The sequence below is a fragment of the Sebastes umbrosus genome, chromosome 4, assembly GCF_015220745.1.
Source record: "Sebastes umbrosus isolate fSebUmb1 chromosome 4, fSebUmb1.pri, whole genome shotgun sequence".
NCBI classification, from domain to species: domain Eukaryota; kingdom Metazoa; phylum Chordata; class Actinopteri; order Perciformes; family Sebastidae; genus Sebastes; species Sebastes umbrosus.
The window spans coordinates 6,964,802-6,978,960 of NC_051272.1; the positions used below are offsets into that span (position 1 = coordinate 6,964,802).

Sequence of the window (14,159 nt, forward strand, 5' to 3'; positions counted from 1 at the left end):
TAATTATGCAGAATGGCTCATTTCAGAACAATATATATATATATATATTTATATATATATATTTATGTATATATAGATATATATGATAGTATTGGATTATAATAACTGATGCATTTGTTTGTTTGCAGCTGGTAAAGGAGGATATCATTTTAACTACTTTATATACTTCTGGGTAGTTTAATCCATAATAATAATAACTCAAAATCTATTTTTTGATTAGATTTTGTATTAATAATATGAATCAGCAAAGTAACTAAAGCTTTAAAATAAATGTAGTGCAGTGAAAACTACAATATTTATATAATAATTATATTTAAATGTTGTGGAGTCGAAGTATAAATAACGAAGAACTATTTTTACTTTAATTGACTGTGTTTTTCATTTTATGCTACTTTATACATTTTACTCCACTACATTTATATGACAACTTTAATTACTTTGCAGATTCAGATTATTAATACAAAATGTATATCAACTAATAAATCATAGATAAAAAATACCCAGCAGTATATAAAGTAATTGAAATTAGAGTACACATTACACATTAATGCACAATGAGCACTTTTACTTTTGGTACTATTTTCGATGCTAATACTTAGGTACTTTTACGTAAGTACAATTTTGAATGCAAAAGAGTATTTATATGCTGCGGTATTGCTACTTTTACTTAAGGAAAAGATCCGAGTACTTCTTCCATTAGACCTAAAAATATTGTTAGTTTTAACATAATTTAATGGAGTAATATGTTAGAAATAAAGAAAAGTGCCAATTAATTACAACCCAAGTTAAATATCTAATAAAGTATTTCTCTCAACTAAATAAAACCATTCACACACAGTTTGACCTTTTGTGTAAAACACTTTAACAAAGAAAAATAAAAAGAGGAGTGCTGAAACGCAGACGAACAAAATATTCATGACTTTATTGGTGAATATTTGAGACAGATGTCAAAAATGAGAAAGTTTCTCTGTGTCAATTGATTTTAAAGTTCATCCTCTGTCCACAGGTCAAGGCGATCAATAAGGATGATCACGGACGTGCTCCATGATGTGTTTCAGAGCCAGCCAGGTCTCGGAGGCCGTGGGGATGATCTGATTGGCTGGCAGGATGAAACCATAGCGACCGGTATCCCTCAGCTCGAAGGCAAAGGAGTACTTGATGCCCAGGTTGTAAGACCAGTCAATGCTGCCGCCGCTGGCTTGATCTGAGAGGAGAGGAAGAGGTGAGGACATGATGGTAGAAGAAGCTCTATTAACCAAAATTTGAGTTTTAAAAATCTGATAATATCAGGAGGGGACAACTTTCAATGTTGTGTTTACAAACTGCAACTGACAAATCCTAATCATTGTGCCTTTAAACAAGCCTTTGGCACAGATACCAATACATCTACAATAATAAACCAATACTGCCTGATGTATCGGTACTAGTGGCTAGAATCAGGAATAGCAGCTATATTAGTAGTATTAATCTTACTGGTAGGTTAGAGGAATTACAATTAGTATACTTTTTTAACTTGTGGCCACTACATTTACTAACTACAGTTTTTGTAGCCGTATCAGTCCATTATTATTTATCATAATTACAACAAAACATTTTTAGCAGTTTGTCATGTGTGTAACTTTGACGTGATTTGGACAAAAAGGAAAAGAAAAAGTTACTCACAGATGATTTTGCAGATGCTTCCAACCTTGTATCTGGTGCCATAGAGGGACGTGAGTTTCTGCACTGCTGCTCTGCCAACAGAGTCCTATAGGGAACAATAAAGGGCACAATACTGTAGTTAGGTACAGTGCACAGATAATACTGTTGCAGAAGGAGACATGTAGAAGAAAAAGGCCACAGGGGAGTGTTTTCTAAGGTTTCCACTTGAAAAATACCAAGAAACAAATGGAAAGGGTTGGTTAATAAGACATCCTCAGCAACTTTCAAGGCTATAAACATCCTCAAGTCATCCACAAGTCAAGCCAATTTTATCTATATAGCCAAAAAACACAAATTTGCCTCAGAGGGCTTTGTTACATATGCGGACTGTGGGTCCATCAGGCAGTTTCTCAGCGTTAATATGCATAAAAACTTGCAGCAGTATTGCTGAAAAAGGGGATTCTTGACTGAGTTAAGGGAGTTCATTTGTCATATGTAGTAGTGATGAGTTTATAATCGGTCAATTCATCAATCCTGGGGCAAATAATTTGAATTTTCAGTAATAAAACTTTAATTGGATAAGAAATTGTAACCCCAAGTTGTACAGCTAAGGCTGTTAAAGTAGTCTGCAGTCAAAATTGCTTCTTTTTTTTTTAATAATCATTAAAGTTGTTGAAGGATAACAGAGACAGACGTTCTCAAATCAGGTTGTAATAAAATTTAGCTTCCTCTCTATTTTGATTCTCCTGTGTGAGAACTACTAAAAAGCTGTCAGATTTAACTTGCCATGTGCCTCCTCACAATTTATTCTTTATTCTTTTTTTCCTTCCTTACCAGCTCAGGCTGATGGGGCACGTCTCTGCAGGAGTAGCCGTGGGGGTACATGAGCAGCTGGGAGTAGGCATGGACGGAGATGAAGGACTTGAAGTTGCCGTGGCTCTTGATCAGGTTCACCACGTTCTTCACCTCAATCTCAGAGTGAGCCGAGGGGCCGTGGTAGGATTCGGAGCAGGGGTTCCTGCTGGCACCGGGGCCTGGAGGGAGGAAATGAAACGAGAACACATCGTGGACATCATAACACAATACATACTTACACACTTACATTCAATACAATGGAAGAGGGCTCACATAATCCACACTACATCATCTTACATACATACACTCAGCTGCCAGTTTATTCAGTACAATCAGGTAAAACTAATGCATTTGAATGACTTTATGGTCATTTGGGAGAGGCAGTAGTTTGTAGTAGAAGTGTTTCTAATATTTCTACCTATTCTAATCTGACCATGGGGTGGACAACATATTGGAAACACTCCCCAGAATAAAGCGTTATAATTTAACAGCTCCACAAACTACAGCCTCTGGCATGACCATAAAGTTAAATCAACACCCCAAAATAAACTTCATTAAGGTAGGATTAATTGTAGAGCTTTTGTATTAGACTGCATCACCCAGGTAAACGGTGTATATTGAGTTAATATTCACATGCTTTGTCCAAAACTAACATTTTGTTTCACCCCAAACATTTTATATCACTGAAAATTAGACTTTTTTTTAAGCTACTGTGAGGAACTTTTAACTGATTATGAAATGCCTCTATGTGACTTACATAAGCAAACGAGACCATCAGCGAGAAGATTGGCTAACTACTATATAGTTATTCTTAATGCTTGTCATCGGTTTCCGTTTTCTAAATCAGAGAAAAAGATTCACGGCACGCAGGTTCACCAGAAACTTTTTCAGCTTAAACCCCAGCAGGGACAGACCCAGATCCGGCTTAACATGTTTCTCATTTTAGTAATATTGTTCAACAGAAAAATTATGTATCTGGTTGATGAAAGACAAAAGATTGTGAGCCATTCATATGATACCCTCAAAACAATGACTGTACTGATTAATGTGGCAGGTAATTTCTACATCTGTATCTGCTAAAGACACGTTTTCAGACCAAGTTGTTCCCTACGTCTGATCTTGTACAAAAACAAAGTTATACAACTGAAAGTCCAGGATAAGCATTTACTGAATGTTTCTATACTGACCACCGAAGCCTGCATCCCAGTTCCTGTTGGGATCGACGCCACGGCAGGAGGAGCCGGAGTTCCTGGAGCGCGTCTTACGCCACATACGATCCTGTAAATCACACAGTATCAGTCAGTCAAGCACATAACTAAAGGATCTAAACTGTAAACTGGTTTATATCAAGCATGTTTTGCCTATCAAATATCCACCCTACATGTAAAATGTCAAAATAATGTGTTTTGGTAAACACAACAAAGAAAACAAGAGCAAAGTTTTACAAGTCCAACATGTGTCCATTGAATGATAGTGACATACATTGGAGTGGGTGTAAGCGTAGCCGTCGGGGTTGGTGAGGAGCAGCATGTAGATGTCCATGGTGTTCAGAAGGGAGGTCAGGGAGGCGTCGGTGCCATAACCAGTGGCAATCTAAGCAAGAACAAAAATACTTTTATTTTGTAGAAATTACATAAAAAAAAAAGAAGCAATCTTTAATTTATCTTATCTGGATAAAATGGTATCCAGAGTTAACAATGTCTGCAACAACAGAGGACGGATAAAAAATGATTTACAACAAAGGAAGTACTCCATTTAACACATTTACACAAGTCTAGAAACAAGAATAGTAGATGTGGGGAAAATGTATGTACTGATTTCTTGTTAACACATTATTATAAAGTATATTTATAATCATGGCTGCAAATAACGATTATTTTCATTATCTATTAATCTGCTGATTATAGTATGGATTAATGGTGGTTGTTTATGGACGACAGAAAATGTCTTATCATCAATAAATAAATGCATAAATAAATACAGGAATGAATAAATAATTAAATAAAATAATTAAATAAATACATACAAAAATAAATGCTAAAATAAATGCTGAAATAAATAAATAAAATAATAAATAAATACTAGTTGAAATAAATATATAAATGAATAAATTCATAAATAAATTGATAAGTTGATAACTAAACGAGACATAAATATTTATCTTAAATCTATTTCTAAATTTTTTTTCACCTTCATTTATTTATTTCTGTATTTATTCCTGTACTTAAGTAATTTTCCGTCCTCCATAGTTAATTGGTTTTGACTGTAAAATGGAAAAAGAAAGTGAAAAAAACCCCAAGATGGGGTCTTTAGATTCCTTGTTTTGTCCGATCAACAATTAAACACCCAAAGATTCAATTCACAATGAAATTTGACCAAACAAAAGCACATTTAAGAGTTAAAAAGTTTGCCATCTTTGTTTGGAAAACGAATGAAACAATTAATCAACTGTCAAAATGTAAATTTTCTGTTAATCAACGAATCATTTCAGCTCTATTTATCATATTGAGACTTCTTTTTTTTTTCTCCTGACAGTTTTCTTTATAGTCTCTGGAGGAGATCTAACACATTTCAGTTCAACTTATCGCCCGCTCTCGTCGACGTGTTATACCTTGTTGGCCGTCCACACTCCGGTAGCCTGAGACACCCATTCTCTGGAGTGGATGCCCGTGTCAATCCAGATGGCAGGACGCTTGTTTCCTCCAGTGCTGAACTATAACACAATGTCAACAGAGTTTTCATGCTGTTATAAAAATGGATGAAAAGATAGAATATAATAGGTGTGACACACACACACACGTACAGACAGGTACAAACACATGTAACGCTGTTGTCTTGAATGAGGCATGTCCTACCTTGAGCACATACATGGGCCTGTTCTCATATGATTTCCCGATTTCCTGCTTGGTGACCAGTTTAGGGTACTGAGCCACCAGCGTGTCCATCCAGCTGTAGATCTGTATGGGAGACAAGTTACAACACAAATGTAGAAATGTGTGATACTAAACAGAAATACTTTATGCTTCAGTAACTGTAACAACTTTACACAAGGTTGACTAATAAACAATGAAATGACTAGCTCAAGAAAGGCCTGTATTTACACTAGAATATACTGCAGGCGGCCCAAAAGAACTACTTCTTTTACTCCACAACATTTCATAGGTAAATATCGTACTTTTTACTCGACTACATTTATTTTAAAGCTTTAGTTACTTTGTAGATTTAGATTATTAACACAAAATATAAATAAACTAATAAATTATTATATTTTATTATAGATTAAGCTACCCGGCAGTATATAATGTAATTAATCTTAGACCAACCTTTACCAGCTACAACATGTACAGTACAAATTAAATGCATCAATAATTATTCCAGTGATATTATACACAGTATATTATTCTGAGACGGGACAATCTGCATAATAAATATTCGGTACTTAAAGTATATTTTCAGGCTAATACTTTTGTACTTTTACTTTAGTAAGAGAGTATTTTTACACTGTGGTATTGTTTTTTTACTTAAATTATGTGAGCACTTTTGTCTGCTTGTCATCAATCAATATTTTGGTACGTTAGATAAGAAACTCAGATGAGTTAAATAAGGTGTTTGTGGTGATCTTGACCAATCATATCTCTTCATGAGTAACTTGTGTGTTTGTATAAGAAGCCTACCGTCTCCAGACGATGATAAGCTCCGAAGTTGAAGCTCCTGGTGCTGCGCTCCTTCATCTGGTTCTCCACCATCTCAGCCTTCTCCTCATCGAGGAGCTCCTGAATGTGAACACGCAAGAGACCTCAAATTCAGTTTCATCGTCATCGTTTCATTCTCAAAATCTCATTCAAACTAAATTAACTATAATCAGGGGACATTTATCAGATTATATTTGGAGGATTACATACCTGCAGGTTGTTTATAATGACAGAATATGGGATGCTGTGGGCATCAAGGTACTCCGTCACAGAGCTCACGCTGGAGAGGGGAATTCGGATGTCGACAGGGAGCTCAGTGGAGACCGGGTGGAGCCAGAAGTCCAGCTGGGATGAGACAGGTAATCATGAGAAATCACGGTCTGGATTTATTGGACTATTATTTTCTCAGTCATATCCTCAAATAGATCCAGCAAGCACGAACAACACTTCAGTTTCAGGTGCCCTTTATTAAAACTGATGTTTATTGTTAACTTACAAAGCCATTGAACCACCGTGCATTATTTAGTTTTTAACCACATCTGTATCCGTACTTATCCCTTATGTAATAATTTCCTGACAATGTAATAAAATTTGCACTTCACCTGATTGAAAATATAATAAAACCCAATCGTCTAGGTAATAACTTTGCCAATAATGTAATAAAATGTCCTGACTAATGTCCTGACCTTTTTTGGTGAGAGTGCTTTTAAAGTTTTTGGACCGTCATCTTGGTGTGAGCTAAAGAGAATTTTTTTTAAACTAGATTATTTTATAAGCGTACAGGATTAAGGATTCTTTGAGAACTGAATGTACTTGTCCTGGCTCTGAATAACAATTCTCTACTTTTTAAAAACTTTTTTCTTCATCTCAAATTCGATTGGAAACCGTCTTTGAATGCAGAAATTTCATAATTTGGCTTAGAGCAGGTAGAGCAGGTCGTCCACCAATCGGAAGGTCGGTGGTTTGATCCCTGGCTGCTCCGGGTCACATGTCGATGTGAGCAAGACACTTAACCCCAAATTGCTCCCGAAGGTATAGCCATCGGTGTGTGAATGAGTATTTAGATTAGATCCTGATGGGCAAAGTTGGCACCTTGCATGGCCTCTGCCATCAGTGGTGGCAGAAACTATAAAGCTGAGAGTTCTCTGTTAGACAGAGGTGAGGTGTTGTAGAGTGTTATTGCTTTAAACTTGCTCATTTTATGCATAATCTTTAACATGGAACTCCAAATCTCCAAAATCCATTTTGAGATATTGCAGACGTTTTTTTTAACTAAAATAAACATTTTATTCAAATTAGAATCTGTTGTTGACATTTATTTATTGAATTTGTTTGCTTCTAAATCTGCATTAATTTACATCTTAGAGGGGCAGCAATTATTTAATGAATAGAATTAAATAAGAGGAAAGGTTAATCTCTGGATGTATTTTCTGTATTAAAGGATGCAGCATAAAACATGAGCCGGGCCTCGGAGAGTTTGTGACTCCGCTAACCTTCAACCCACAGAAACTCTCAAATGGATTATTTCAAGTGGAACTCGATTTGCATTTTGCACTTCTGGGAAGTTCATGAGAAACTGTTTGGCACAAGCAGCTGAGAAAACTTGAGGTACGTAGGCGTTTGAATTGTATACCCAATCTGTGTGTGTGTGTGTGTGTGTGTGTACCTCCCACTCCTCTTGAGTCTCCAGAGCCTGCAGAAGCTGGATCTGCTCCTCAGACTCCACATTGACCCTGATGACCTGATCTCTGAAAGGAGACAATAATTTCAGAGTCTGAGCATCATTATTTACATTTTATGTTTTGACTTGATGCTCTTAATCAAGGCCATCTATTATACAGTGCGTTCAGCATTAAAGGAAGATTTAATATCGCTGCTTACAATATAAAAAAGCAATTAATCATGCAGAACGGCTAGTACCCAGACCTACGACTCCCACTCCGTTAATTATGATTTGATCTTTCTCTAAACAAAAGGCCCAGTCATTTTCTGCCCATTGAATACAAATATGCTTTTTAAACTTGGATAGTTATTTGACATGCTGATTATGAGGCATCCAAGGGAGGAAAAAAAAAACACATAATCAAGTCTCTAAATACGTTTATTTAATAACAAAGACATCTTGTTCTTTTCCTAAAATAAATGGCTGAATTAATGGACTCTGAAATTGCTTTTATTGTCCAAATGAAGTTTATTCTGGCATGATGGTTGTTTAATTTTTGTGAGAAAATGTGCTTTATAATTCCAGAAACATCCTTTTTACTGTGTTCACCTTAACCGTATTTTTTCATTTAATTTCGAATTTGAAGCAGCTGCAAAGTTCACATTCTGCATCGTAGCACATTTAGGTTTATTTACGAGGGTGCTGTAATTCATCAATACAATCTTCACGTCCTTTTTGTAAAATAATTAGTGAACTGTTTGTCATAACTTTTTTTTTAATTTGTGAACAAATATAATTAATGAAACATTATTTAAAAGTTTTCTGAATCTGCTCTTTTAGGGCAAACATTTCCAGAAGAATTAAATTAAATGTTTATTAAATGTTCAGACGAAGGCTGTGATGTGTAAATAATAAAATAATCATTTAACTTGTAATAATAATGGTCAAAAATGATGTAAAAATTGCATAGTTTGCTCCTAAAACCTGAATGATACCCTACCATAGGCTAAAAATAACACAGGAAAGCACTTTAACTATTAACACTATGGTAAATATACAAACACACCACCTTAGCCCTATAATGTTCCAGTTGAACTATTATTGGAGTATTATAGGCCTACTATAGAAGATGAATAGCCCAGGTATAATAATATAGCAATAAATTAACAGCTGGTTATGACTGAAACAGTATTAACATGCTTAAAGAAATTATGAATAAATAGGAATAAGTGGCAGGAGATTGCTGATACCGGCCGATACACACGGCAACATGTGAATAAGAGAGAAGAGAGTACTGGCACTTCTATTTTTTCCACTTCAAGCACTGCATATTGGTATTCTTAAATCAGAAACAGGTTTATTGCAAGAAGGTTTTCAAGTGTTTTCGTGCATAATGAACACAATAAATAAAGATAAAAGAAAATGCAAAAAGAACAAGCACTGCACAAGTCAAGAATCAAAAATATGTAATGTAATAATGCAAAACAAATATATATTTATATGAAATATATCTGTCAAAGGAAGAGGATGGGATGCGCAAGACATGAGTAAGAAAAGGTGAACTATTCCAAAAAAAAAAATAAATAAATAAGAATTTGAATGACTTCTGTGTTAGTCACACCAAACACAAAGCTATGAATGAACAGATTAAAAGCACAGTGAATATCTCTTCTTGCAGTGTTGCACAGATGAACTCACCCAATGAAGAGCCTCTCAGCGTTGGCCGCAGCCACGAGCACCAGCAGCAGACAGAGGCCTCTCATCTCGTCTGTATGTCCGACTGTTGAGGGGCCACGAGAGCGTCGGGTCTCTTTAATACCGCCAGGTGACAGGTGGTCTGTTCCCGTACATGAGAGTTACATCACTCGGCTGATAATCACACTGCTCTCCTGTCTGGAAAAAAAGTTATTTTGAGTGGCAGACTTGCAGAATAAGCTTTGTTTTATTTGTCCAGGGCCCAGCTGCAGATAGTGGTCGTTTCCCTTGATTCTTCCTTTACTTTAATGAACGAGTTACCAGTGGTGGAAGAAATATTCACATCCTTTACTTAAAGAGGAACTCATACATGTTATTCCTTTGGTCTAAGACAATCCAACTAAATATTAGCAAACATGAAAAACTCTCTCCCAAATCCAAAATTGGGTATAATGCCTGGAGCTGCTCCATAGACAATGAGAGACGTTCTAGATGACACTGAGAGCACACAGGGGGATGTTCTGAGTATATGGGAACATTTCCTGTTTCACAACTGACAAAACCGCGATAGAATAAAGCTCATTTGGGTATAAAAAAAAGAAAAAAAAGATTCTGTGAGTCCATAAAATCAGTCTCCCATTCATTGTCTATGGAGCAGCCCCAGACAAGTTTGACACGCATAACCAACACTGCTGCCAGGATAATTGGTCTCCCCACACCCAGCCTCACAAAACTCAACAACAAAGCCATTGCACGCATTGCAATCTCAATAGCACAGGACATCACACACCCACTCAATCACCACCTTACCATAATGCCCCGCTCCAGGCACTGGTACAGAACACTGAGGTGCAACAGGGCTCGCTTTGGGAATAGCCTGATACCGGCAGTCATAGAAACAACAGGCGTTGCTCAATAGGCGCCAGTGTGTGCTGCTGTCCGTCATTTTCTATTGTTGTCACTGTTGTATTGCCGTTGCTGTTACTGTTACTGTGTTACTGTGTGCTGTTGTATGTATTGGTGTCTGACAAGAACAGTGCTGTGAAAAATAATTTCCCCTTGTGGGACAATAAAGTCTCAAGTCTAAAGAGACTTAAGTCTCTGGTTTCTGGTTTTGAGAGAGAGCAGCTCATGTTCATTTGGGTGGTATTCACCTTTAAGTAAAAGTACTACTACTAGACTCTGAAAATACTCCACTACAAGTAAAAGTCCTGCATTCAAAAGGTTAAAAGTATGTAAGTATTATCAGCAAAACATACTTAAAGTATGAAAAGTACTCATTCTTCCAAAATGTTTCCGGTCAGTTTTACTATATCTGATGTTTCTGGATTAATATTACTGCTGCATTAATGTGCACGTTACATTTTACTGCTGTGGATGTTTTTTAAACTTCTTCTATATACTGTTGGGTAGTTTAATCTACAACAATGCATCATATTCTATCAGATCATCATATCTTACATAGTGTCTCTGTCCTGTGAGAATCGCGTATCTCTAAAAAGTCAACTTTTCATGAGCTCAGAAAAACAGCCCTGTTTTCAGCTTTGTGACGATGCATTTTCCAGCTGATCCACAGAGGGGTTTTATTACTTCCCCCAGTAACGAGTGGTGTAAGGGATTACAAATTACAACAAGAACTTGACTGGCCTTCTTCAGAGCCCTGACCTCAACCCCATCCAGCACGTTGGGATGAACTGGAATGCCGACTGTGAGTCAGACCTGATCATCCAACATCAGTTGGACCTCACCGATGGCTCTTGTGGTTGAATGGGAGCAAATCCCTGCAGGCAGGTTCCAACATCTGGTGGAAAGCCTGAAACCAGGAGAGTGGAGGCTGTTACAGCAGCAGAGTTTTGGATAATTTTGGACTGAGACAAATCACATATACTGTAGGTATAATGTTCAGGTGGCCACATACCTTTTTGTGAATATGAAGTAAATCACCCTGAGATTCAAGAAACACTTGCATGTGGGCACAGTAGCCAGTAGATGGCAGTGCAAACACAGTAATAATACACACCATTTATAGCTAGAGAGAGTGACATCATATTAAGAATGGATGGAATTACCCTGAATCTTAAATTATTGATCACCCAGTGAGTTTTTTTTTTATGTCAAATGTGTGTATTTTTCTTCTTTTCTCTGTTTTATATCATAGCAAACTGAATATCTTACAGTTTTGGACTGTTGGTCGGACAAAACAAGACGTTTAAAAACATCACCATGGGAAATTGTGATGGACATTTCAAACGGGTAATCGAGAAAATAATAATTTAGCACATTAATCGTTAATGAAAATACTCCCTGTAGTTGCAGCCCTATATATATATATATATATATGATAATATTAAATTCAATTACAGCTCAAAAGTATGTTTCTTTTAAGTCCATGAGGCTGACCCCCAAAATGTGTCTGTCGTGCCAATTTTTAAAGGTCGATGTCCCTAATGTTTGAAAATGCATGATAGCATTGCAGCAATGGTAGCTTTCTATGTGCTATCACGGCATTTCTCATCCCTCCATCATTAAAATATGTCCATGTTTTTACACCATTTTACACATAAATCCAGTATAAGCTAGGGTAACCCACACAGAATATCATCAAGTCATATATCTTTGTAAAGCTTAGAATATAATCTATCTACCAGTCACATTTTTATAACACTGAGGTCAACAGAATTTAACCTTTGACCTCTAATGCCGCGATGGGGCAAATTCTGAATGCCTCTGCAAATGCCCTTATAAGTAACTTCATATTGATCTGATGTGCTCGTGGTAGTTCTGGCACAAAGAGCACAAATCAAGCTTTAAAATGATATTACATGAAAAACAACAATAAAAACATTTCTTATCAGAACAAGGCAAAAGTGAGCATGGCTCACATACCGCCGCTCATTGCTTGACCCCTACTAAAGTAGGGCCAAAGGTTTTGCCCTTTTGGAACTAATGGAATTAGTGTATTGAGCACAATCTAGCTTGTTATTAGCTCCCCTTCCTCAAGTCCAGGGTGGCCAGAAGTTTAGAAATTTTGGGCACCCTGGACCCCAAAAGGCCCAACTAGACCACACTGTCAACCATCATACCACATTTGCAGTTCCTAAGTGAAATAGTTTACGGGTTCTGCTCCGGAAACGAAAGTGTGACACGCGAACGGACGGAAGGACGAACGGAAGGACGGACACGCGGAGCGCTATATACCCCCGACTACGTTGTCGCGGGGGTATAATAAACCTATCTTTGTGCAGTTTGTATCTGATTGGGGCAGCTGTAAATGGCTTTCTAAGCAGCAGAAACACAAAAATAATACAAAAACTCAAAAAACGTTCCTAAGAAATGAATTCTCTACCAGGTTTATCCGTTATTTCATATCTTCCCATTCTTACCCCATTGTGAATATAAACATATTACAACTGATGAGGCCCCTATTCAATAGTTATTATAATTATTATTACAGACTTGACAAATCAGCTATAGATCAGTCACTACAATTTCAAACACAGCATACTGCACTTGAACACCCAGTCAACTGCATATATGTAGTGTATATATATACTGGGGTAAAAAAGTACGGAAACTTGTGTTTGGTGGATTATTTCTCTGTTTTTACAATGCTAATTGGCATTATATTTTACATCATTGAAAAGCCTGTTTATTTACCTTCACAATGGTGTCCAACTTGTAAGGATCATGCATTTGTGGGATGAGCAGCACAGCTGATTATGTGGGAAGCGCCCAAGAAAAATGTGCCATTCTTGTAATATGTATTAACCATGTTACAAATAAGTCACCATTACACCAACTCCTCATGCTTGATCATGTAATAAAAGGGAGAGGATCTACAGTCCACCCCCAGTGGTGCAAACACAATCATATTTTGTGACTGTTAGCAGAGGATTTGGGGGTTTTGTGTTAACTTATTCATGCTGATATCCGCTGGCTGATATCAGAATGTGCATCACACAGCCTCCCTGCTCCCATCAGCTGCTGTGACACCCCGCCAAACCCTCACACTGCTCTCAGAATTAATAAAAAGAGGGTTTTAACATGTCACTTCCCCTTCCTTTTCACTCCCAAACAATCCCACGAGACAAAGTGGGAAAGAAAAAGGGAACGTGGGAGTTGAGCTGGGGCTTTCCATCTTTCTCAATGTGGAAATTATTTATTGCGATTCCTGCAGTGTGTGTCTAAAAGTTTAATGTCGCCATGAAAAGTGGCTTAACATGCAAATGTGGGTGTTTTTCCTCCCCTGTCACTCGCCTCTAAAAGCTATATGAACAAGGCACCCCCGACTAGCTTGTTCCACATGACTTCCTCTGCTACTCTATAAATAGATCCATTTACATTGCATTTCATGGCTGAGCTCTCTCTCAATATTTCAGAGGGCCCACCAGTAAATTGAACATTAATCATTTACTGCTCACTTGTTCATCTCATTTTGCACATAGCATGTATGCTTAGATGTTACAAAGCCTTTTACACAACACAATCGGCCTTTTTGATGCGTATTTTTTATATTTTCTGTCTATAAAAGATGCCGTACGAGAGAGAAAAAAGAAGATTTCCGATGTGTGATGTGAGTTTGTGAGCAGCCACGCTTGTACGTTGGTCACTTG

General features: G+C 37.0%; 2 protein-coding genes and 1 long non-coding RNA gene across 7 annotated transcripts in view; 1 reads left to right on the forward strand and 2 right to left on the reverse strand.

Moving 5' to 3' along the window:
- Nucleotides 1-897: 897 nt before the first annotated feature.
- On the reverse strand, nucleotides 898-9,682 carry cpa4 (carboxypeptidase A4). The gene is made up of 11 exons (XM_037767495.1): nucleotides 9,550-9,682; nucleotides 7,855-7,936; nucleotides 6,399-6,533; nucleotides 6,171-6,269; nucleotides 5,352-5,453; nucleotides 5,108-5,209; nucleotides 3,979-4,089; nucleotides 3,684-3,774; nucleotides 2,476-2,675; nucleotides 1,663-1,747; nucleotides 898-1,204 (listed from the first exon to the last, which is right to left on the reverse strand). Exons 1-11 carry the CDS (start codon nucleotides 9,612-9,614, stop codon nucleotides 1,017-1,019), a joined length of 1,260 nt encoding a protein of 419 aa, XP_037623423.1. The 5' UTR covers nucleotides 9,615-9,682; the 3' UTR covers nucleotides 898-1,016.
- Nucleotides 1,097-5,168, forward strand: LOC119486935. Its single transcript, XR_005206618.1, has 3 exons — nucleotides 1,097-1,222; nucleotides 2,479-2,619; nucleotides 5,032-5,168. It is a non-coding gene; the product is annotated as an uncharacterized LOC119486935 (long non-coding RNA).
- LOC119486933 (copine-8-like) overlaps nucleotides 9,610-14,159 on the reverse strand; it is an 89,002-nt gene continuing 84,452 nt past the window's right edge. For 4 of the 5 annotated variants that reach the window (XR_005206614.1, XR_005206615.1, XR_005206616.1 and 1 more), the window contains 2 exons: nucleotides 11,212-11,359; nucleotides 9,610-9,744 (listed from right to left, as the gene is read on the reverse strand). Coding sequence is in view for 1 of the 5 variants with exons in the window: in XM_037767494.1 (XP_037623422.1) it covers nucleotides 11,291-11,359 (69 nt within the window). In the remaining 4 variants the exon portion in view is untranslated. Of the gene's footprint in view, nucleotides 9,745-10,741; nucleotides 11,360-14,159 lie in introns of those variants that run through there. The other variant, XM_037767494.1, reaches the window with a different exon arrangement.